Source organism: Gracilinanus agilis, chromosome 2, assembly GCF_016433145.1.
Source record: "Gracilinanus agilis isolate LMUSP501 chromosome 2, AgileGrace, whole genome shotgun sequence".
NCBI lineage: Eukaryota > Metazoa > Chordata > Mammalia > Didelphimorphia > Didelphidae > Gracilinanus > Gracilinanus agilis.
In genome coordinates, this window is record NC_058131.1 from 267,808,685 (window position 1) to 267,832,411 (window position 23,727).

A 23,727-nucleotide genomic window follows, 5' to 3' on the forward strand; every position below is an offset into this window, starting at 1 on the left:
CACACACACACACACACACACACACACACACACACACACATCTTCAATTCTCACAGGACATAGTAATCCTGAACTTCAATGCTGCCAAGCCTTGGCCAGTCAAAGATCAAAGTCAGACTCATTCTGTGCAGTGTGTCTCTGGTTCCTGGGATGATTTCGGAAAACTCCTTCAGTATGGGGCCCATCAGCAGTGTCCACAATACTCCTCTAGGTCCAGGTATCTGAAATTTCCACAAAGGCATCCCAGGCCAAGCATGAACTCAGTCCAGCTTTGTGTTCCAAATCTTGTAGCAGGAGACTAGGGTTCTTAGGGGCCACACAGATGTCGTCTTGCCCAGGACCAAGGAAAGTGGAATAGAAGCAGTCAGAGAGAGGGGAGAGTAGTGAGTGGCTGCCACTTATGGGGAAGTCTGCGTGGTTTGGTGGGGTCAAAGAATGGCTATTTTGGGGTGTTGAGCAGGAACAGAGATGACTTGGGCATAATCCTGAAAAGATCAAGTAACACAGCTGCTGTTTGCTTGTGACCCCCTTTCAGTTTCTTATACAATCTTCTTTCTTGTTCATCTTTATATGTTGAAATGCCTGTGTTTGTTGATGACTGTTAAATTCACATCTAAAACAAATCAAGGGAGGACAAGGAAGAAGCAGGAAAGGTACAGAGGCTGGTGACTTGGATCTCTTCCTCTGTGTGGTACCTCTAGTCACCTGTGAGCCCTCTGCATTACCCCAGAGAGCAGAGGGAAGAAGCACATCATTGGGCTGATGACAAAGGAGTGAGGCATGCAAAAAATGTCCTCAGTCGCTGTGGAGAGGGGGAAGAGAGAAGCCCCCTCCATGTCACCGGGCACATCTTCTCCAACACAGTTTTAGAGGGTTGGAATCCACCATGATGTCACTGGTCCAGGTCATGCCTCATGTGGTTGTTGAGCCGTCACCAGTAATGTATGCCAATGGATGTAGAAAGCAATATGACGCCATACCACCAGATGCAGTCCTGTACAATTCATCTGAATCACAGTAGCCAAGCTTGCTTCTAGCTTCTGCTCCCAGAGAAGTCTCTGTTGATATCCTGACCTGCTGGATGTCTCTACCAATGCTTCTAAGAAGCTACAGTTTGGGAAGGTCTGGCCCATGACATTTCCTACTTTACCTTTCCTGGAGTTCTCTTCCATGTTTCTGGGCAGAGTAGAGGCAAAAGGGCCTATGGCCAAGTGGGGAAGAGAGAACAGAACACAATCTAAGGAGGTAACAGCAATTGTGCAACAGAAACACCTAGGGCAGAACAAATCTGTCCCTCTGGCTAGGCTGTGTACGAGAGCCAGGATGGTGAGGGCTGAGCAGACTCTGGTCCAGAGCCAGTCTTTGGCAATGAGGCCTTTCCCAGGAGCTGAGCCTTTTCCAATTCCAGGGACCAGCTGAACCCAGCCCACCCCCTACCTAGACACTGTCTAGACCCAAATAATGCCTGTGGCTGTTTCCCGACATCCTTTTAAAAAGAGGCAGCAAAGAGCATAGCTGTTGGTGAGAGCCCCTCTCCTGGGGGGCTTCTGCGGGGCTTTAAGACCCAACAAGCCAGAGAAAGAGAGAGAAAAGAGAGAGAGAGATGAGAGGGGGAAAGAGAAAGAGAAAGAGAGAGAGAGGGAAGGAGAGAGAGAGAGAGAGAAAGAGAGAGAGAAAGAGAGAGAGAGAGAGAGAGAGAGAGAGAACAAGGGAGAGAGAGAAGCCACAAGGAAGCCAGCTGGGTCCAGGACAACAGCGCAAGACACACATACTGAGCCTTGCCAGTGCAAGGTGCAAGGGAATGCTGCATTTAAAGAACCAAAGGAGGAAAAAGTAAATAGAAAGACGATCAAATCAAAGCAGAAAATTGTAAAAACTGTTTAAATTCATGAAACCAACCGTTTCCTATATGTGATGTTTTCATGGATGGACATTGGCAAGATTATTTACAAAGTGGGGTATTTTTGAGCAGCAGGCGCACAACATACAGACGGAGACATGGGTTTTCGCATTGTATGTTGATTGGATGGCGTGATTCAGCAGGTAGGTTAAGGAAAATAAGGAACAAAACAGAAAACAAAAGAGAAAATGAGTCATCAGGACAAGTAAAAAACTCAAACTCTGAAAACTTCACTGGAAGATTATTTGATTGGGGATCATCATTCTCAAAATATATCACACCAAAACCTGTTTTTTGGAAACCTTAAAACTCAAGGGACTGGGTGGGATTCTTTGCATTTCTGTTCGTAATGCAAATTAGAAGGCATTTTGTGGATATGGAATGTTTTTATTTCCAGGCAAAGGAATTTTGCTGGAATTTGATGGTTGTTTGACCCCTAATTTGGAGACTGCAACAACCTGGCCTCAACAACCACACACATATACAAACACAAACACAGTAACAAACACACATACACCTTTCTTTCCCAGGGGCAGGCCCAGCTGGGTCTCATTGGCTTGAGTTGATTACACATATGGGTGAAGAAAATGGTGTGCAAGGTTTTGTCCAAGGAAGAAAATGACTTCCATAAAGGACATGAAACCTGACAGACAACAACTCCAAGAGAAAACACTATGAATCTTTTTGCCTTTACCTGTAAGGGTAGAGAAGCTAGGGGGGTTAAGGTTGGAGTTACCCAGGGGACTATAAGTAATACACAGGGTTGGGATGGTGTCCAGGCTGCCCATGGCTCAGATTGCCCAGAGACATTAATTGCCCGCCTAGAATCCACAGCCAATGTGCTTGGCCATGAGCTTTCCAAAGGAAGGCCTGGTAGGCAGCCAAGGCCATGGCTCTACCAGAAATGGAACTTATTCTAATTCTGGGTAGGGCAGTCAATGAACAGCGTGAGATCACCACCATCTTAGGGACCAAGAAGGCTCGCAGAGGCCTGGAGAAAAAGGAATCTAGATCTTTTGGAGGTTCATCCATCCCTCTGCTGACCAACTCACTCCAAGGAAGGACACAGAGGAGCTGGGCCCTATCTGTCCAATAATTGGAGCAATGATACTCACTGCAGGCTTTGGTCAAATTATTTTCTCACCTGCTCTGTATGTATTACATTAGGTTAGGACAGGGAACGTCCAGATTTGGGATGCAATGGGCAGGGTAGAGATTTGGCTACATACATTAAGGAGCATCAGACTCTTGGAAAAGAACATAGGGGACAACATCTGCCTCTGCCCCGGGGCAGGGGGGAAGCCAACAGTTCACCATGTGATCTGCTTATAATCAGCACTATTCACCAGAATTTTATATTCTACCCCACCCCTTCCCACCCCATCACTCTAGCTTCACCCTATGTAAGACCTAGTCTCTAGTCAGTAAGGCAAGGAAATGAATGCAGAACCACATGAGCTTGCAGCAGTGGAGCTGGTGGCTATGTGTTCGAGGTGGCTGCATTTTAGCAAAATAAGCATTATGTTCAAGGTGGGGCCCACTCTGCCCCTGTGTCTCGAGTGTCCCCAGCTCTCAGAAGTAAAGGTTTTGAGCCACATTGTCTGTAGAAGGAATCAGGAACCTATAATGTCTGTGTTCCCTTGAGATGAAAGTGAAGAGGATCATGAAGACACTGTCTTCGTGTTTCTGCCCATGGAAATGGCACCCCCAACATGGTGAAGCTGATCAGTGTTGATGGCCACTTTTGATAATTTATACTAAAACAACCAATCTGTTCCTTTAAGTAAAAGGTTTTTGTTTCTTGTTTGTTTTAATCCTGGATTTCTTGGATAAATAAATTCAGTGCCCCTTCATTTTTCCTCTGTCTGAGCAAAAAGTTGTTTTGAAAATCACAGACTAAGAGCCTTAGAGTTTATGCAGTCCAATATCCTTATTTCAAAGGTGAGGACATTGAGACCCAGAAAAGTAAAGTGACTTTTGCCAAAGGTCAAGTAGATTTTAAGCAGAAGGGACAGGATTTGAATTCAGGATTTCTGGGTCAAAATCCAGTGCTGTTCTCTCTGCTTTACACCATTAGTGTCTTGAAGATACTGAGAAAGAGAAAAATGAAACAACAATAGTGTGTTCCTCTAGTCAGATAAAGGAGCTCATGAATTCCTACATAGGCAAAGGACTGATATTTCTGAGGCCCTAGGATAACAAATTCTAAGAGTCTCGGTTTCCTGTCAGGGGTTGATGGAGAACAATGAAGCTGGACAATCTCTCTCCATTCTCTGGCTTAGCTAGGAGCAAATCTAAGGGGCAGAAAGCTAGCAGCCTTGTGTGACCCTCATTTTGGTTAATGGATTAGGGATGGGGATAGGGGAAGGAAGGCCTGCTTCACAGGTGTCAGGTACGACCCCAAGGTTGAGAGAGTGGATATGGATGGTCTCACACACGTTTCATAAATATCGTCTCTTTGGAGGCTGACAGCTGGACTAGATGACCTCTTCATGTATCTTGTAGTCTCAGAAGCCCCAGCATGTGGGGAACTCAGTTTTATGTCTTTTATTTAATAAGCCATGCCTATGTAGGCAAAGAAAAGTGATTCTTTTAGTGAGTTAATAAATGGCTCAGGGGAAAACCCCCCATTATTGTTTAGGGTATAAATCTGATTTAGTGTTCTGAAGAAAGCACGGTAGAGTGTTCTGAGTCAGCAGTAGTTAGTGATTTACATGACAGGGCATTTGCTCATTATTTATATATGATTTATTGAAAAGGAGTAGAAAGAATATACTTTGCTCCTACTGCTATTTGCTATTGAGAAGAATGGAAGCCCAAAATACTATTCTGCATTGTACGTGTTATTGTTGAAGGGAAAAACAAGGAAGAAAAAGGGGGAAAAAGTCCTGTCAAAGAAGCAGAGTTGGAGAGACTTTTTGCCAATATTAAGATAAGGGTTGCTGCCTTTTTCTAAAAAAATGTTTAGCAATACTTTAGTTGAAGGTATCCGTTTAGCCTGAAGCTAGAAGAGATGGATACTACAGTTGCTGTCCTAGCAAAGCCAAGTTAAGCAGAGGAAAAGTTTGGAGGGCAGAACACTAGAGAAGCAACTTAACAGCTCTTTTTTGTCAAGTTCAGATTTTGGGCCTAATGAAGTGGAAATCTAAAACACTGAGGATCGGTTCGGCTTAGTAGAGGAAGCATTTGTTCCCACAGAAGTTATGATCATCAAGAAATTTTTATAGACAATTTCCAAGTCAGAAAGAGAATATTGAAGCCTAGAGTTCCAGAGCTATGAGTTGTCCTGGCCACATGTTTTCCCTATATGTATACCTTATCACCTGGTACTCAAAGTCTCCCTCCATAATACTATACGTATTGGTTGGAAAGTATGATTCAGGCTGATGAGTAGAATGTTATGTAAATATTTTTCCTTACTTTGCATTTTTAGTAACTATTTTAGATAATGTTGAGTATTAGTGACTGATTTATTCATGGGAAATGCATTGGTGGAAACTTGTGAGCTACAGTATTAATAGGAATGATCACCAATGAGGGTAACCTGTAGGGCCCCTAGAATTACTGAGTATGGAGACTCACCTCCCATTGGAGATGCCCCAAATTGCCAACATGGAGAAAGGTCAAAGGAAAGTAAGTCAAAGACAAAGAGTGAGTACCCATGAGAGAGAGGGATAGCAAGCTAAGAAGAGCATTTTTAGAGAGATACTTAGATCTTCACCATTCATGGCTACCACAAGAAACTAAGACTGAAAAAGTGAATGTGCAGCAAAGACTCAGTCCCATGAGGTCCATAGTTCTTTTGAGGCAGAAGCTGTTTGGGAACCTTAATTCTCCAAATGAGAATTTTGTCTTGACTCCTCATAAGGCTTCAAGTATCTGAAGTGCTTTCATGTAGAAGGGGCACTAGAGTTGTTTTGCTTGGACCTAGGTAACAGAATCAGGAGTAAGGGGAAGAAATTACAATGAGGCAATTTTGGATTTGATGCCAGGAAAGATTTCACAGCAATTAGAGCTAAAAGTGTCTAAAAGTGGAACCAGCTACTGCTGGGAGGTGGGGAATATAAGGCCCTTAGTAGAAGTCCTAGAAAGGAAGATGGACAACTACTTGTAGGGAATATTGTAGTAGCCATTCTTTTTGGGTATGGATTGGACTAAATGGCAGCTGAGGCACCTTCAAACTCTAAGATTCTATGGTTCTGAGATGTATGGGTACAGGCTAGAGGAAATCCAGCTAGTTATTTTGGCTAAAACATACCTTTTAGAACTAGATCTGAGCTAAGATCATGGTCATTATTCCTTAGTCTCAAACAGCAGGGAATGGGTCATTGAAGTTTCTGGCTAAACCCCCTCCTCACCTCCATTCCTGCTCTTTTCCATATTCTTTCCTTCCAGAGGGTCCTCAGTTTCTTTCTATACTCAGACCCTAATAAAATCTTCTTTCAGGGATCTATCACACCAACTCATTAAAGTGCAAATTATTTAAAAGACCCCATGTAGACTTTTCCAAAAGTACTTTCACAGGGAGCAGAAACTTAAGTCAAAGGCAGGAGAGAAGATATTTTTAGGGGATAAGGGAAGAAGAGGAGTGGCTTCTGTGTCTACTGCCATTTGCTGATGGAGCCAGCCCAGCTACTGGGAAATAGGTGCTGCCTTCTCAATCAGCCTCACTGACTGTCCACACAGTCAGAGCACTCAGACAGAAGGCCTTTGGAGGCCAAGGGACAGAAGGTTGAGAGAGCCACTGTTCCCTTCTTAAGGCTAGAGATGGCCACCAGTTGTCACTGAAGACTCCCTAAGTCAGCATTCATGTGACCCTGTTCTCAGGTCTAGCATTGGACTCCCTGTCCCAGACTTCCCTCTTAGACTTTAGCTATTGGTTGAGGAGACTTCTCTTTCCTTCTGAGAGGTGATACGAATGGCTATCTCTCTGGGACTTGGCCTTATCTGTTCTCTTGAATCTCACTTCTACTTCTTTCTGTGGTCACTTCAACCGAAAAGTCTTTGTTTTACTCACAGCTCTCCACAACATGGCTTGATGATCCCAGTTAATCCCTTAAATTGGAGAATCCCTTCTGCTATGGCCAATCATGCACTGATCAGATTCACCAATCTGTCACTCAGCTCTCTAGTTCATTTTTACCTTCATTCAGGATCCTGTTTGGCTAAGCCAGGACTTAACTTCCCACTCCTGATTCCTCTTAAGGAAAAGCAACCCCAATTTTCCTGAAAAGGGAGAGCTTCTAGAGAAGAGGAGGCAACAACCAATCCTACAGGTGACTCTGGGAGAGTCAGGAATGAGAACACATTTGGGAAGGAAATCTTTTTTTTTTTTCTGACAATGAGAAATAGAAAAGAAATTGTACTTACCGCAATCTCTGTTACTAAAATATCAGTAATACTTCCCAATACCGTTACAAAATCAAAAACATTCCAGGCATCTCTGAAATAGTTCTAGGAGGGAAAAGGGACAGGAAATGTGAAACTGTAGTCTGAAATGGGAACTGGGGGAAGCAACACTGAGATGGGGGTAGGGGGCAAGGAACTGACAAAACCATGGTCTAGAGCAGTGATTCCCAAAGTGGGTGCCACCGCCCCCTGGTGGGTGCTGCAGCGATCCAGGGAGGCAGTGATGGCCACAGGTGCATTTGAGGGCGGTGAATAACTGTAAGAGGGTGGTGATAGTATGTGACAGGGGGCGCTAAGTAATATTTTTTTCTGGAAAGGGGGCTATAGGCCAAAAAAGTTTGGGAACCACCGGTCTAGAGGACCACAAACAATGGTCATATTCACTGTTAAATGTATTAGCCAGGAGTACCAGCTGGAAACTAGCCAGAGGTCACATCTGGCTACTACGAAAGACAAGATTTTTAGTTGTCACTAGGGCATTGCCAGATTTCAGATAGAATTAGTATGACTGACGTTACCATGTGGACATTAGGAGCCATAGGACACACATTTATTTAGCCAAAGTCCCCTGATTAGAGACATCATGTAAGTATATGATGTGGATATATCCATAAACATGATCTCAACTGGTTAAACAAATTCCTTCCTGGCAGACAATGGCCCAAGAGGTTGTTCATTCATTTCAGTTGTGTATGACTCTTCATGACCCCTTTTGGGTTTTCTAGGCAAAGATACTGGAGTTGTTTGCCATTTCCTTCTCCAAATTATTTTACAGATGAGGAAACTGAGGTAGACAGGGTTAAGTGACTTGCCCAGGGTCACACAGCTAGTACGTATCTGAGGCCAGATTTGAATTTGGGAAGATAATCTTCCTGACTCTATATACCTACTATGCCACTTAGCTGGTACAAGAGGAGGGTCTTAATTTAATAATGGGTCTTATCCATTTAGGATGGGTATTTGGACAAGGGCACCTCCTCACCTGAGGCTTTCCAAGGATCATCCAAACTCTTCCTCCAATCTTAAAATTTTAATATATAAGGAAACCCATGGCTTCCTGTGGAACTTGATCAACCATATCCCAGTATTAGAATGTCCACATTTTGAGGAGGAAGTCCTGGCCAGGTCATGAGAATTAGGCAGAGTCCCACCTATACCAGGATCCCTCCCCCCACTCTTTTGGTTCCTTGGCCCAATGAAGACTACTCAGGCTCTTTTAAGGCCCAATGAAGACAACTCAGGCACTCAATATGGGAGTGGTGGTTGGGAATGAGGTAAAACTCTATCCACAGCTGAGTCATGTGGCTCTTGGTTGGTCTTGCTATAAGAAGCACTAGAGAAGAATCCATGCTGGCTAGCTAGCCAAGTGCCATGACATTTCAAGTTAACCCTAGCCTCCAGGGTGGCAACTCTTTTTCATGATCCCAGACCAAGATCTAGGACCAAGAGGAAGAGTCAGCATACTACTTACTTAGTTCTGTTGTTGAAAACTCTTTACCTTCTGTCTTAGAATCAATACTGTATATTGGTTCCAAGGCAAAAGAATGGTAAGGGCTAGGCAATGCAGGATAAGTCACTTGTCCAGGGTCACCCAGCTAGGAAGTGTCTGTGGCTACATTTGAGCCCAGGACTTCCCATCTCTAGACCTGGGTTCTCAATCCCCTGAGCTACCTAGCTGCCCCCTTCTTTTGCTCTTCTTTATGTCCACTGCCCATTGGCTCCTCTATCATCACTCAACAAACTCTCTACCTCGGAAGACTGCCAATGACATCACCCAGTTCAGATCTCATCTATTTACTTTCTAGATACCCTCCCACCTAATGACCAGCACCTTGACCAATATTCTCCTTCCCCTTTGCCATCATTGCCATCATATAGAGTGACTTCAACATTCATGTCAATGGCCCTTCTGACATCCTGACCTCCTAACAACTTCCTCGGTGCCAAGAGACACTTGGTCTCAGTGGCTGCACCTTAGACCTCACCATCAACTCTAGACAGCTCCACTTCTATGATCTGGTTCTCTGGAATTCTCTTTTGTGGTTACCATCTTCCCTCCTCTTGCCCCACTGTCTCATTTCTCCTAAACCTGCTTTTCATCCACAATGTGACCTTTATTGCCTTAATCCTCACCACTTCCTTTCTCCTAATTCATCATTCCTCTTTTTCAATACTTTCACATATCAATCTTTTAAGTCAAGTTAGTATAAAAGTCAGATAGTATAAGTAATTCTCCACCCTTAAATTTCTTGCCCCTTATCTTTCTACTCTTCCTTGCTAACTAAACCCAGTTCATCTTATTTGCTTTTGCTGTCTGGCTGCCATTAGGAGTCAGAAAACTTTGCAGCCTGCATCCACTACAAATAATACTATATGCCCCTCATTGTTGTACAGAAAGTTTTTTAAGCCTGCCAACTCCCCATCATATACTTGTTTGTGTGACTGTTTCAGTCTATCTTCCTTCTCTCAGAACCCAGAATTCTGATTCTCTCTACTGTCTCACAGTTGACCTCCAGTCCTACTTCACTGAAATGTTTTGAAGCCTCCTTGCCTCTCTTCTCCTTGTCCTCACCCATCCTTGCCTCTTTTCACCTAGCCTCAGAGGATTAATAACTCTCCGACAAATCAAAGATAACACTTTTACTTATATTCTTGATCCCATCCTTTCGAAACTCTTCTAGGACCTTGCTCCATCAATCATTTCTGTCTCTGTCTCTCCATCTGTGTTTCTTTCTCTGCCTCTTTCTACATCTTCCTCTCCTCTATCTCTTCCTTTCTCTTCCTCTTTTCTCTTTCTCGCTCTTTCTCTTCCCCTTCCTTCTCTCTCTCTCCTTTATTTTTTGCTTCTCTACTATTTCTTTCCCTATTGATAAGAAAAACAATCTCACTCTCCTGTTCTAAAAATAGATCATCTCTTAACCTTGCTAACACCTCAGCCTGTCATTCTATATCTGTCCTCCCCATTCAATGCTAAACTTTTAGAGTCCATACTATCTATCTGTATTTCTTCACTGCTAGCTCCTCAAATCCCTCTACATCTGTTCCTCCATGAAGACCAGTCCCTCCCTCGGAATACCCTCCCTTCACATTTCTACCTATTAAAACCCTTATCTTCCCTCAAGGCCCAGGACAGGTGCTTACCACTTCCTCTCTAAAGCCTTCCTTGATTCCTCAATTGAAAGTGGTCTCCCCTTTCACTAATTTCTTAGAATGCTTTGCCTAGATCTCTCTTCCCTGGATCTCTCTTTGTCTATATCTTTGCTCTTATCACACTTTACTTTTTATCCTACTAAGTATCACAGGATAATAGTTTTAGAGCTTGAAGGGATGTTATAATCCATCTTAGAAATGGTGAAACAGAGGCCCAGATGATTTGAGTAACTTGGACATTATATAAGTAGTAAGCAGGGCTGGGATTTGAACCCAGGTACTCCAATCTCATCCTCTTTGTAGTTGACCAATTTGTAAATATGGAAGACTAGAATCTCCTTTAGGTCACTGGCTATGTAGTGTTTCATCCTCCCACCCCCCCACACCTCCCCCAGGCACTTAGCTCTGGACCCTTGTACCTAGCATGCTCTTAAGAATTGTTCACTTGAAAGAGACAGACAGACAACATACCAGCACCCCAAAGGCGATGATCTTCAGGACACACTCCATAGAGAACATCGAAGTGAATACAATATTCAAGCCCTTCAGCATCATTTCATACTCATAGGGGGCGCCATAGAACTAGCCAGAAGAGGAAAGAGAAGGCTAGTAATTAAAGGGGGCACATAAAGCACATGATAAAAAGCTAACTTGCCTGGGTTTTGGCTTTCAGTCACTAGGTTCTTAGGATCATAGGAACAAAGAGCTTGAATTGGAAGGCATCTCAGAGATCATCTAGTCTAGGGATCAGCAAACTACAGTCCAATGGCAACTTTGGCTCCTTTATTTTAAAATGTAGGAATTATTCTTAGCTCATAAGTTAGATAAAAACTGGCCCATGCCCATAATTCACCAGTCTCTGATCTAGTCCAATCCTTTCATTTTACAGAGAGGGAAACCAAGACCCAGAAAGGGTAAGTGGCTTACTGAAGGTCTCTCATATCATAAGGGGTAGAGCAAGGATTTGATCTCTGGTCCTCTTACTCCAAAGCAGAGTTCTTTCAACCATATCATAGTTTGCTGAAGCAACCAATCTACATTAACACAGCAAAGGGGCTGAGCTATCAACATTGAGACAATGGAGATCAAACACTCATTTTCCTTACATTCTCTTTACACAAGATAAGCACTCAACAAATATCTATTGACTAGAATTCAATTTCCTTTCAATATTTCAATCCAGCAGAGGCTGGGACTCCACCATTTCCCTTAGAGGGATCTTTATTCCCCTCTTGGCTTTAGAGTGTTCCCTGTCCCATTTGGGCCAGTATCAAGAGCACCCCATGCCCTAGAGATATGAGATTACTCACCTTCATCATCAAGACAGCCGTGTTGAGGGCAATCATGGCCATGATGAAATACTCAAAGGGTGGGGACACCACAAACGTCCATGTCTTGTACTGGAAGGACTGCTTGTTCTGAGGCATGTAACGAGTCAGGGGCTTGGCACTGATGGCAAAGTCTATGCAAGCCCTCTGCAGGGAGAGAGGGGACAGCACAGTGAGCTTGGAGGAGCCAGTGGCAAAGGGAAGAGCATCTCCTCTGGAAAGGTGAAGAGAGGGAACTAAAAACCTTTCCTAGCATGTACAATGCCCTTATCCCTCAAGTCTCTGGGCAACCAAGACCTGAAGGGGTCTGACCATTGGGATTTCCAAAGGAATTCTATTGACATTTCTTAGTGACCCATTATAGTAATTAGGATAATATAGCATTTTTACAGTTTGTTGAAAAAGTGCTTCAAACATATTATCTTTTTATCCTCCTAACCGCTCCATGTGGTATTATTATCGCCATTGAAGCTCAAAGAATGAAGTAATTTGTTCAAAATCATACACCACCCATGTGGTCTTACCCAAGTGACAGAAGAGCAGAAGACTGACCTCAGGTCATCTGACTTCCAGTCCAGTGCTCTTTTAATACCACATTGCTATTCTTGTGGTGTCAATGACTGCTATATGTACTCTGTACCTCAGCAAAAATGCCCAGAGCTGTCAATCAGATAATATCTGGAACCTGTGGGGTCTACATCTGTTCAAGTCATATAGGCTCCAAACTGGATATCTTCCAAGGAGTGGAGAAGTCCCAGGGACTGCTAAAGATTCTGAGTCAAGGATCATAGATTTTACTAAGATGAGAGAGCCCATGAAGTCTTTCCATGACCAACTAGATTTCTTCCCCTAGGGGACCATAGACATTTGGGTCAGGGATATGATGACTTAGGTCAATGCTATCCAAGGCATGGCCATTCTGCTTTATGCCTTTGCCTCTAAAAAGAGGCACATCTGGCACCCATAGACTCTTAAGTACAAAACTTGGGTTGTAGGCCACAGTTTTAATCCTAATTAAAATGTCCACTTGCCTTAAATCTACCAAGTTCTAATCACATTAAAGATCTAGTCTTGGGCTGGGGAATGGGGTTGGTGGTGTAGGGGTATGTGGGGAGAATCTAGCTATAGCTGTCTTCAAATAAGGAATACCATAAATCCAATATAAGAAAGTATTATAGACCTTCAAAGGAAGAACAGATTTTTAGCAACAAAGCTACTTCCTACAGCAACCCAAGCCTCTGTTTCCCTGCCTGACAGACTCATTAAAGTAAAACCTAGCACTGGAAAGCAGAAAAACAAGCTGCCTCCTGTTAACAACTTCTATCGACCTTTAAATGTCTACTTTTGTCTCCTAATTTCCCATAATTCCATGTAGCAGGCTGAATTTTCAAGTACATTCAATTCTACTCAATATGAAATCTGTGTCTTAAAGAAATGTCATTTGGCTAAATGTGACTAGAGAAAAATGTGATATTTTACGCACAGACATTTGCCAGTTTTTACATGTATTGAAAGAATATGAAAAAAATTAATTAACCCATGAGCACCATAGCATGGCCTTTCATTATTGTACTACTGTGAAAGAGTCCTTAAAGAGGAATGATTCACTGATTATGCTCTCAAAGAGTCAGCCCCTATTGGATCATTCCCATAAGTGGACACGTAGCTTTCTGCAGATTCATGGAGAAAGTCATGTTTCTAGAGGCAAAGAAGTTTCCCACCCAAGATCAAGTACATAGAGAAATGTGAGACTTTTCTATCATATCAAACCTATTGGTCTCTTTACAAATCAACCCTGGTTTAAAAATAAATAAATAACAAAACACATAGATGGTTTTTAATCTCTGGTCCATAGACACAGCATTACCAAGGACCTGGTGCTGCTGAGGTGGCAGGAGAGAGGCCTTCCCAACAGCCCCAGATGTCAGCCAGGAACTCTCCCCTCACCACCTGCCAGGGCTCCTCTGTAGAAGGCCAGGACTCACAAGGTACCTCATTCTTCTCCAGGCTGCATTCTGACATCACTTTGTCCCCCTGCTCCTGGAAGGTGATGATGATCAATGCCACAAAGATATTGACGAAGAAAAAGGGAAACACAACAAAGTAGACCACGTAGAAGATGGATAGTTCCATCCGGAAGCCGGGGCTTGGACCCTGTTCTTCATAGGTTGCATCCACCGAATGTTTCAGTACCCTGGAAGCAAAGAAAAGAAGGGGAGTTGGTCTCTAGGACACAAAATAGAATCTGGATTTGGGAAAGAATTTCCCCCTAATAAATATGGAGCAGTAAAAAAATCTCTGGACTAAGAGTCAAGAGAGTTGGGCTATATACCCAGCTCTGCTATTAAATCTTTTGTGTTAGTATTTTCAAAGAACTAAATCTTAGCTTTATCATTTTTAGTCTTATCTATTATCTATCTATCTATCTAAATTCAGAATGCCAAAATTTTCAAAATTCCATCTCTTGTGATGGTTTTGGCTGTGTTTATTTTCTAAATTTAAAAATTACATATTCAGTTAACTAACTCTTTTCTGTTGTTAATATATGTTCTGAAAGATATAATTTTTACCTTCTGAGGACTGTTTTTTTGAATACCAGAAATTTCAGTACATAGTCTTATTATTGTCATTCTTTTTTACATACTTACTCATTTTTCTAGAATTTATTTTGGCCCACTAATGTTCAATTAATTAAGTCCTTATTTCAATTTATAGTTTTTGTGTTCACAGTAGTAATCACTTTTTTAAAAATTACATTATGGTCCAGAAAGAATGTAATTAGTATTGCTTTTGAAAATTTATAATTTCTGTGTCCTACTACATGGTTTATTTTTGTAAAGGTATTAAGTAGTAGGACACTTCCAGAAAAACCTGGAAAGACTTATATGAACTGACGTAAAGTTAAAAAGAGCAGAACCAGGAGAACACCATACACAGTAATCACAATATTAAATGATGATCAACTGTGAATGACTTAGCTATTCTTAGGAATATAATGATCCAAGACAATTCCAAAGGACTCTGTGGGAATTCCCTTGTTGTATTTTCAATAGTCTCCAAACATTTATCATTCTCTTCTGTTCCCCAGTCAGCCAAAAACTGGTGACAACTCACATTGGCCACCCTTCTCCTGTAGACACCGTGAAAAGAGTCAGCAAAGCCCAGAGCACGTTGTCATAGTGAAATTCGTATTTCTTCCATTGTCTGGGTTGGGCTTCCACTTCATCCTTTTCATAATCCAAATACTGACCCCTGAAAATGGGAACACAGGGTAAGTTAGGGAGAGAAGCTATGTTGACGATGCATTCTTTCCCTACAGAAAACACATATCATAGCCACGGAGAGAAGGAAGAGACAATCCCTTTGCTAAGAACTCATGAGCATCACTGCCTTCTTGTACACATTAATATCTCAAATGTGGTGGGATACTCAGTTCTCTGAGTTAGTGCTCTTGGCACTTGGTGGCATTCACTTTAAAAATCTCATGTTAGAAAGGTAATGTAGTCTTATTGAAAGAGAGCTTGCTCTGGAGTCAAAGAACCTGAGTTCAAAATCTGCCTGACTTGGGCAAGTCATTCTATGATCCCATCAGGCAACTGTTGACTTTCCCCCATGCTAAAAATGCTGGTTCAAATTCCATATTAGAAAACCCAAGAATTTTGGTCTAATCCTTTGACTGTTCCATTAGCCAACCTTTTAAAAGGAACCATTTGTTTTTTGGGGTTATCTCCTTTTGGAGCAGCAAGACCTAGAAACTCACAAAGATGTTTGACCTCTCATTAAGGGGATTGATCTCACCACCTCTCCCCAAAAACCATATAGTCTCTGCTCAATGTGACTTATAAACTGTTCCTCTTCATGAAAAATCTTTAATAAAAGGAAAAGGATTTATGTGATCTAAGGAGAGCGGGGCCTAGCAAAAACAATAGTCTCTGTGAAATAAAGGTCCTATAGAAATAAATGACCATTGTAAAGGACACATTCCAAACCCTGAGGTCTTAGTTTCTTGAAACATCTGGGCAGCTTGAAACCAGTTCTGCAGATCTCTGCCTTCTATCCTGTTTTTCGCCTTTCATCTTTTACTACTTCCCTGAATCCAACACCTAATTACCTTCCTTCCCTTTCTACCACTACCATAGTCTTGGAGCACCCTTTCCTAACAGCTGCTTTGGTCATAACCTTCTCCCTCCTGCCTCCAAACTATCTCATAAGACAAGTTTTCTAGGGTATGTTTACAAGGGGAAAAGAATAGCTACTTACCCAGTATCTCCAATCCTTCTGTCCTAAGTGAGGGAGGGAACTAAGAGTACTTAAAGTTGTCTGTATTTATGTCTTTCTCTCCTATGAGGCTATGACCACCATCAGAGCAAGAACTATATGTATCTTATTTAAATTTTGCCTCTCCTTCAGAAATTAGCAGAGAGCACCGTCAGTACTTCACTTTTTGTTGACTGGACACAATGTTTTTCTTTTTAACTCAGAAACAAAATATAAACACACACACACATGCACGCACGTGCACATGAGCTCGTGCCCTCTTGAGATGAGGTGGTTCTGGTCACTTGGGTTTGGCTTACTGAGCAGTGTAGACTCAATTGCCCCAGAGGGGACATAAATCTTCTGGAAATACAGTATGGGAACATTTCAGGACTGGGATCACCTTGGCAGGACCTGGCTTATTTGGATGGGCCTCAGTGACTCCCTTTTTGTTTTAGTTTTTCTCCAGAGTTACATAGTGATTTTCTCTGGGTAGGTTCCATCCACCATCACCCCAACACCCAACTTCTACTAACCCCAAAAAACAAATGGTTCCTTATAAAAGCAAATTTTGCTATTGCTATGTAGTGTTACCAGGTTTGGTCACCTATTATTCCTGAGTAGCATTACTATGTTTAGTTAATGTAAAGTATTCATTTGATTTGGTTAATGATTTTTGAGAAGGACTGTATGGTGTTGGAAAAACCTAGTATTGAATTCTAGCTCCGTCACAGGGTAGACTTGGGCAAGACATTCAATTTCTTTGAGTGTTAGTTTCTTTATCTATAAAATGGGGACAATAAGAATTGCACTACTACCTTGGCTGATAGGTGATATAATGGATAAAACACTGGACTTGAATTCAGGTAGACCTGAGTCCTGTCTCAGATACTTCCTTGTTGTATGGCCCTTGGAGAGTCATTTGCCCTCCAATTGCCTCAGCCTCTTAATCTGTAAAATGGGGATAATTATAGCTCCTACTTCACAGGGTTGCTATGAGGATCAAATGAAATTATCTATGTAATTTGTCTTTGCTCAGTCATTTTCAACTCTCCATGACCCCATTTGGACTTTTCTTAGCAAAGATACTAGAGTACTCTGCCAGTTCCTTCTCCAACTCACTTTACAGATATGGAAACTGAGGCAAACAGGGTTTAGTGCCTTACCCAGGGGTGCATAGGCTGCCAAGAAGGGTCTGAGGCCAGATGTGAACTCATGAAGATGAGCTTTCCTGACTCCAGGCTCAGCCCTCTCTCCACTGTGCCAGCTGGCATTTTGCAAACCTTAAAGTATATTATAAATGTTAGCTAAGACAACAATGATGATGAGACTCCCAGAACTGCCACGATGTGAGGAATTGTGGCACGAAGCACCTTGTAAATCTTAAAATGGTACAGAGATTCGAGTTGTTGTTAGGCCATGTTGCTATACTGGGGCTACTGGTTGTTGATGAGCATTTGCTGTGTCTTATCTACAGGTTTTCTACAGCTCAGCTAAGATCTATGGGTCTCGGTCCCTCAGGCTGAGACTAAACCCCAAACTCCAAACACATTTATTTGTCAATCCCCAGCTTCCACTTGGAGGCCCCAACGGAGGCCTGCCCTGACTGTGCTCGGATTACCTGCAATCCCTCTCCAGCTCCTTGGATTCATCTGTGCAGTAGAAGAATTTTCCTTTGAAGAGCTGCACAGCAATGACGGCGAAGATGAACATGAAGAGCATGTAGACAATGAGGATATTGAGGACGTTCTTCAGAGAATTGACCACACAGTCAAACACGGCCTGTGGAGAGAGAAGCGTGAGAGAGGGCAGAGCCAGAGTCGGGGTGCGGGCAGATGGACACATCTGCGACAGGGATGAAGAAGGGTGGTCTAGGCCAGAGGCCAAGCTCAGCCTATGGAGAGAATTGTGGGAGGATGAGGGGGGGTGGCGATGGGAAGAGGAAGAGAAAGAGAACGATGAAAAGCAAAGCCACCCCTGAGCTGGGGGTCTTGTTCTCTCTGGGTGCTGATGGGGCAGAGGAAGAGAAGGATGCCTCAGGATCGGTAACTGCTAGCGAGCTGAGTCTGAGCTCGGGGATACTCTCGCTCCCTGATATTCTGGGACTGGAAAGAAATGATAAACCTCTTTAACTGGGAGTTTCTAGAGAGCATTGCCTATGTCTTGTCTCCACCAGACTCGGTCTGAGTTCAGGGTCCATTCCAACCTGACCCACCAGCTGGCTGGCTATGCTGAAACATCAGGGTTCCTGCCTCACAGAGAGATGATGGGGTACAGGTGGGTGGAAAGACAAGGAAGGCCAAATTCTGGAACATACTATACATGAGATGTTGGATAAATCATTTCACTGTGCTGAGCCTCAATGACCTCATCTGTTAAGTGAGAAGTTCCTCCTAGATAATCCCTGAAGTCCCTTCTAACTCTCAATCTTTGATCCTCTCCGAGGGCATCTGGCTTTCTCCAGTATAGTTTAGCTTCTGGCCAAATTCGAGATGCTTCTTTGAGGTGGATGTGAAAAAGGCCACTGAGACCTTTGAGAAAGACAGGCCTGCAGCTTGCCAAGCAGTACGTCCTACCCGAGGTTCTTGGGAAAAGTTCCTACAGATTGGGTCCTCTGCAGGGACTTAGTGTCACCTACAATCACCCAAATGGTAGGCAAAATGTTGAGAGAGAAATTATTTATGTAAACTCAACCTATTCAGAGCCAGCCTAGTGTAAAGAAGACCTGGTGTATAAAGATAGCCCTGGACTTTAAGTCAAGAAACCTGGGTTCAAATCCTAATTAATAAGTATTAACTGGGTGACTTTGGTAAAGTCACTTCATGTCTCTAGGCCTCAGTTTTCCAATCTGTAAAATGGGGATAATACTTGCACTACCTACCCCTTACAGAGTTGTTACAAGGATAGTTCTTTACAGTGATATTATTATTATTGTATTATGAGAATTATTATCACTAGTGGTCAGGATCCCAAGAGATCCTGAAAACAGGGGACCTGGGTTCTAACTCTAGCAAAATGAATGACTACTTATTGACTCGAATAGAACTTATCTCATCTCTTAATGGGCCTGGTTGGATATCAGGAAGAAGGAAACTTCAGCTGTGTGAAGGTGACAGAATGAGGCTAGGATGGGGATGGAGCTTCCTATTTACCAAGATCTAACCAAGAAGCATGCCTTGTTTGGGACTCCCAACTCTCTCCATACGCTGAAACCAAAAGCCTTTCAGCTAGACCCAGAGGTACAGGCCTTGGACAGAAGGAGAAAGGAGTGACTTCTGCCCTTCCTTTAGCTCCTCATTGAGTGATGCTCTGTCCTCCCTGTGCTATGCTGAAGGACACTGCAGACAACCAGGAACACTCTTCTACATGTCTGTGAAATGGTCAGAGGAAGATTTGCAGCTAGCTGGGGAAAGAATATAATTCAAGGAATCCGATTTTGCTAAACATTTTGGACAAGCATGAAACCATTCCTCCTGAGGAAGGACTCACCTTTACTCTTCTCACCCCTCTAGGCCATCTCTTTCTCTGTCTTTCTCTGTCTCTCTGTGTCTTTGTCTCTTTCTCTGTCTCTCTGTCTGTCTCTTTCTCTTTCTCTGTGTCTGCCTGTCTGTCTGTCTATCTCTCTCTCTCAGTGATCAAAGTAAATCAAACTTTCCCATTCCCCTTTTGCCTCAAGGATTAGCACCTCTCCCTCCCTTCTTCCACACCAGGCAAAAAACAAGAGACCAAAGCAGTCAGTCTCCCATCCAAGATTCATCCCTTTTGGGGTCCAAATTTCTTCAGGCTCCAACCTTTAGTTTTGGCAAGCGTTTGATGGTCTTCAGAGGCCGCAGGACTCGGAGCACTCGCAGTGACTTGATTGTGCTGATGTCTTTCCCTTTTCCTCTAGAAAGGGAAAAGCCACAGAGAAAAAAACAGGGAGGGAGGAATTTGGCTTGTGTTTGGCTCCCAAGAAAACCCACCCTACCACTGTACCCACGTGCACCACGCAGGCCTTGGGCAGGACTCACTCTGCACACCAAAGTCCCTGGCCCACTCATGTGCAGGGCTGAGGGGCTCAATTTCAGCCACAGAAACATTAACTGCCCAAACTTTGTCCCTATCCTGTAGTCTGCAGATACATCGGCATCTCTTCTCTTCCCTGGATATTTCTCACAAACAGCTGAGGGCAGGTGGCAGGAAGTGCCTGGTTACATAGAATAGAGCAAACTTCACATCTGGGGGAAGGAAAAGGAGGAAGAGGAGGAGGACGAGGAGGAGGCAGAGAAGGAAGAGAAGGGCAAAGGCATCCCTCCTCCAGAACAAGCCAGATTGGAGATCTCCTTTACTCAGGAGGAAACACAGCTTTAAAGCACAGATTGATAGCCATACATCCCCCTCTGCTACAGGAGGGAGAGAGACAGCTCAGGACCTCATGGAGAGACAGAAGCAGCAAACTTTGGTTTAGGCAGAATAAGGTTTCTATCTTCATGGAAGAAGAGCAGCTCTCAACCTGATCACCTTTCTGTGATCAGACATGCTAAGCCATGTAACAAGAAAACTATTACATGGCTGAAATAGTATTTCCCATTCAGTGCATGCAGATGCTGTCCTGATATGGAGGGAGGGGGAACAGTTACAGACCACAAGCAGGAACGTAATACTAAATGCAGATGATATCAGAGCCAGTAGAAAATGAGTTGTAGAGGACTGTTGGGTTTTTTCCCTCTTGAGGGATATGAAGTTTGGCCTTTGGGATCTCTGGAAAAGGTAGCCCCAAGACCTCTACCTATACTATAGGAAAAGGAAGGAGGCTATATGACAAAGAGGAGAGAGGAAAATGGAATAGGCGATGTTGAGAGGGTAGAAAGAAAGAGAAAAGAATGAAAGGAAAAAGAGGATGGAGAAGGGATAGGGACAGGGAAAAGGAAGGGGAAGGATAAAAGGAGAGGAAAGACAAAGGAAGGAAATGCTGAGGAAGAGAAAAGGAGAAAAGGAGGAAGGGCAGAATTCTGTTTCTGTCCACACTAGCCTCTAGGGCTGAAGAGTCTTTAGAAAACCCACCTCTGGGAAGGGGAAAGTAGAAGTAACTGTGTCTAGAGCTTTCCAAGGAAAGTGCTGACTCCTGGCAGGGATCCTGGGGTAGCTGGTTAGTTTGTTCTCTGTGGGTTGCCCCAAAAGCCTTCCAATTGCAGTACTGAGAGCACAGGTACCCAAGACTCAGCCTTCAGGCTCTATACTCTTTAGACCTTGAGTTTAGTCTCTACTCAGGCAGAGGCAGCGAGGTGGTGCATTGGATAAAATGCTGTCCTTAGAGTTAGGAAGATATAAATTCAAATCTTGCCTTAGACTCTTATTGAATGTGACTCCATAAAAGTCACTTTACCTTTCTAAATCTGTTTCCTCATCTGTAAAATGTAGAAAATAATAGTGCCTACCTTTCAGGTAGGATAAAACGAGATAATTTGCAAAGTACTTTAAGAATATCTTAAATACTAGTAGTTATTATTATCATTAGCTAGCCCAGGAAATGGTTTCACTACATTAGGCGATTCTGGCTATTCCTGAGTACCATTACAAATAGCATTTGGCATGGGGGTTGAGGTGGTTTGTTCTAAGAAAAAAATAGACCCATGAAGCAAAATTAATTCACATGTGTTTGGAAAAAACAGAAAACCTGAGTTTGTGTAGTCAAGGGAGAGAAAGATACTGGTTGGGAATTGGAGTAAGTGATAACCCACTTGTAGACATATGGGTCTAACCACCTAGAATTATAAGGTACATGTGGCCAGAAGAATCAGGAAGAGATCCAGGGCCAAGCTGGGTCCTTGGACCAGTAAAAAGGAAGAACTTTGTGTCTGTGGATCTACCACCTGCCCTCAGGAAGCTCAAGGGGGAGGAAGGATCACTAGTGAGTGCCAAAAAAGGAAAAGAGTCCACTACTGGGCCTGAGAGAAGATGAGACATGCTCAGTGAACCTAAGACCAATGGCATCTCCTGAATAATACCAATAAAGAGAACCAGCATTTCAAAGGAGATAATATCCAAGTGGAGAAGTAGGAAAAGACCAATGGCCTCTGATGTCTACATACAAATATACAAAGTACATAAACACAGGAATCCAATACAAAGAAGCACATAGGTATCAGAGAAGAAAAGACTGACTGGTATGTGAATGTAGGAGGATACAAAAGGCACCAAAAAGGAAAAAAAGGCAGGTATGTGGTATTGTGCACCAAGAAGGTGTGCTCATGTGAGGAAATATAGGAAGGGGAGAGGAGAAACATGACGTACATCCTTGGGATGTGAAGATTGGCAGAGGGAGACAAAGAAGCCATATTGTCATTGAGTGTATCACAGAGTTCCTGGACAGAAGGATGAAGTAGTTGAGAAGTTCAGGAAACATCACAAATCTGACAAAGAGGAATACTATAGCAGTGCTGGAGGATTTCAGCTACTTATACAGATAGCTGCTGGTGTTTGCTCTCTGTCAAAAGCAGAGTGGCTGAAAAACTCTTGACTTGCTATATTGTACCTGATTCTGACCATTAAGGAAAAACCAGTTATTGAAAAAGAAATGAGGAAAGTGACCTCCCCATCTTAGAAGTGATAATAGAGAAGAAAATGAAATTCAGGTATACTCTAGTGTGTATCCTACTATTTAGAAGTAGAATTTTAAAAGCCCCTACAAAAGGACAAAAAGGATACAGTTGTCCAAAATTACCTATTGGAAGTCAGCCCTTGGAGGAAAGGAATCTGAGTGTTTATACACACACACACACACACACACACACACACACACACACACACACACACACATAATGGTTCTAATGAGGAAATAAGTTGGAAGGAGTTGTTTAAAGAGATCAGTGTGACTAAACAGGGAGCAAAATATTTAGATTTTTAAAAGATGCAGAGAAGGTTGCAGGTTCAGGCAATGGAGGATAAATACAAAAGTAGCATGTTCTGGGGGCAACTAGGTGGCTCAGTAGATAGAGAGCCAAACCCAGAGCCAGGAGATTCTGGGTTCAAATCTGGCCTCAGACACTTCCTAGCTGTGTGACCCTGGGCAAGTCACTTAACCCCCAATGCCTCGTCCTTACCACTCTTCTGCCTTGGAACCAATACCCAATATTGATTCCAAGATGGAAGGTAAGGGTTTTAAAAAAAGAAAAAAGTAGCATGTTCCTGCAAAAAATACTATTGAGACTGATAAATAAAGCTCAGAATGAGCTGGAGTTGACAGTGAATGCTGAGAATAACAACAATGAAAAAAGGGTTTTTTAAGAGGTCCACTGAGGACCAGAGGAAGATCAAAACCAAGCTAAGACCACTGTTTCACAGTAGATAGAATAATGGTAACAGAGAACAACGAGAAGGCAAAATGATTTAATTCTTATCTGGTTTCTGTTCTCTCTTCCAGGAATGATCTTTGAATTGGGAAGGATAGAATAAAAATCAGTGGTGAAGTGAAACTCTTAATCAGTAAGATGATGGCAAGAGAACAGCTTGATAGTTTCATGAATTCAATCACTAAGCACAGAAAAATTATAGGCTAGGATTGTGAAAGTACTGATCAATTAAAATCTCTAAATCACTGTCAGAGATTCTATGAAAAATCGTGAAGAATGGGAAAGCTATCACAAAACTGATGAAAGATAAATGTTAGTCTTAGAGAGAGGGGGGGGGCTTACCAGGAGGGGG

At 42.8% G+C, this 23,727-nt stretch overlaps 1 protein-coding gene across 1 annotated transcript in view; it reads right to left on the bottom strand.

Annotated features, from left to right (window-relative positions):
* The window catches only part of CACNA1B (calcium voltage-gated channel subunit alpha1 B), a 275,653-nt gene that overhangs the window by 64,949 nt on the left and 186,977 nt on the right, over positions 1-23,727 (bottom strand). Inside the window, 7 exon segments of the mRNA XM_044659657.1 lie at positions 7,271-7,354; positions 10,931-11,041; positions 11,770-11,934; positions 13,780-13,981; positions 14,902-15,039; positions 17,666-17,826; positions 19,836-19,929. Of these exon segments, the coding sequence (XP_044515592.1) occupies positions 7,271-7,354; positions 10,931-11,041; positions 11,770-11,934; positions 13,780-13,981; positions 14,902-15,039; positions 17,666-17,826; positions 19,836-19,929 (955 nt within the window).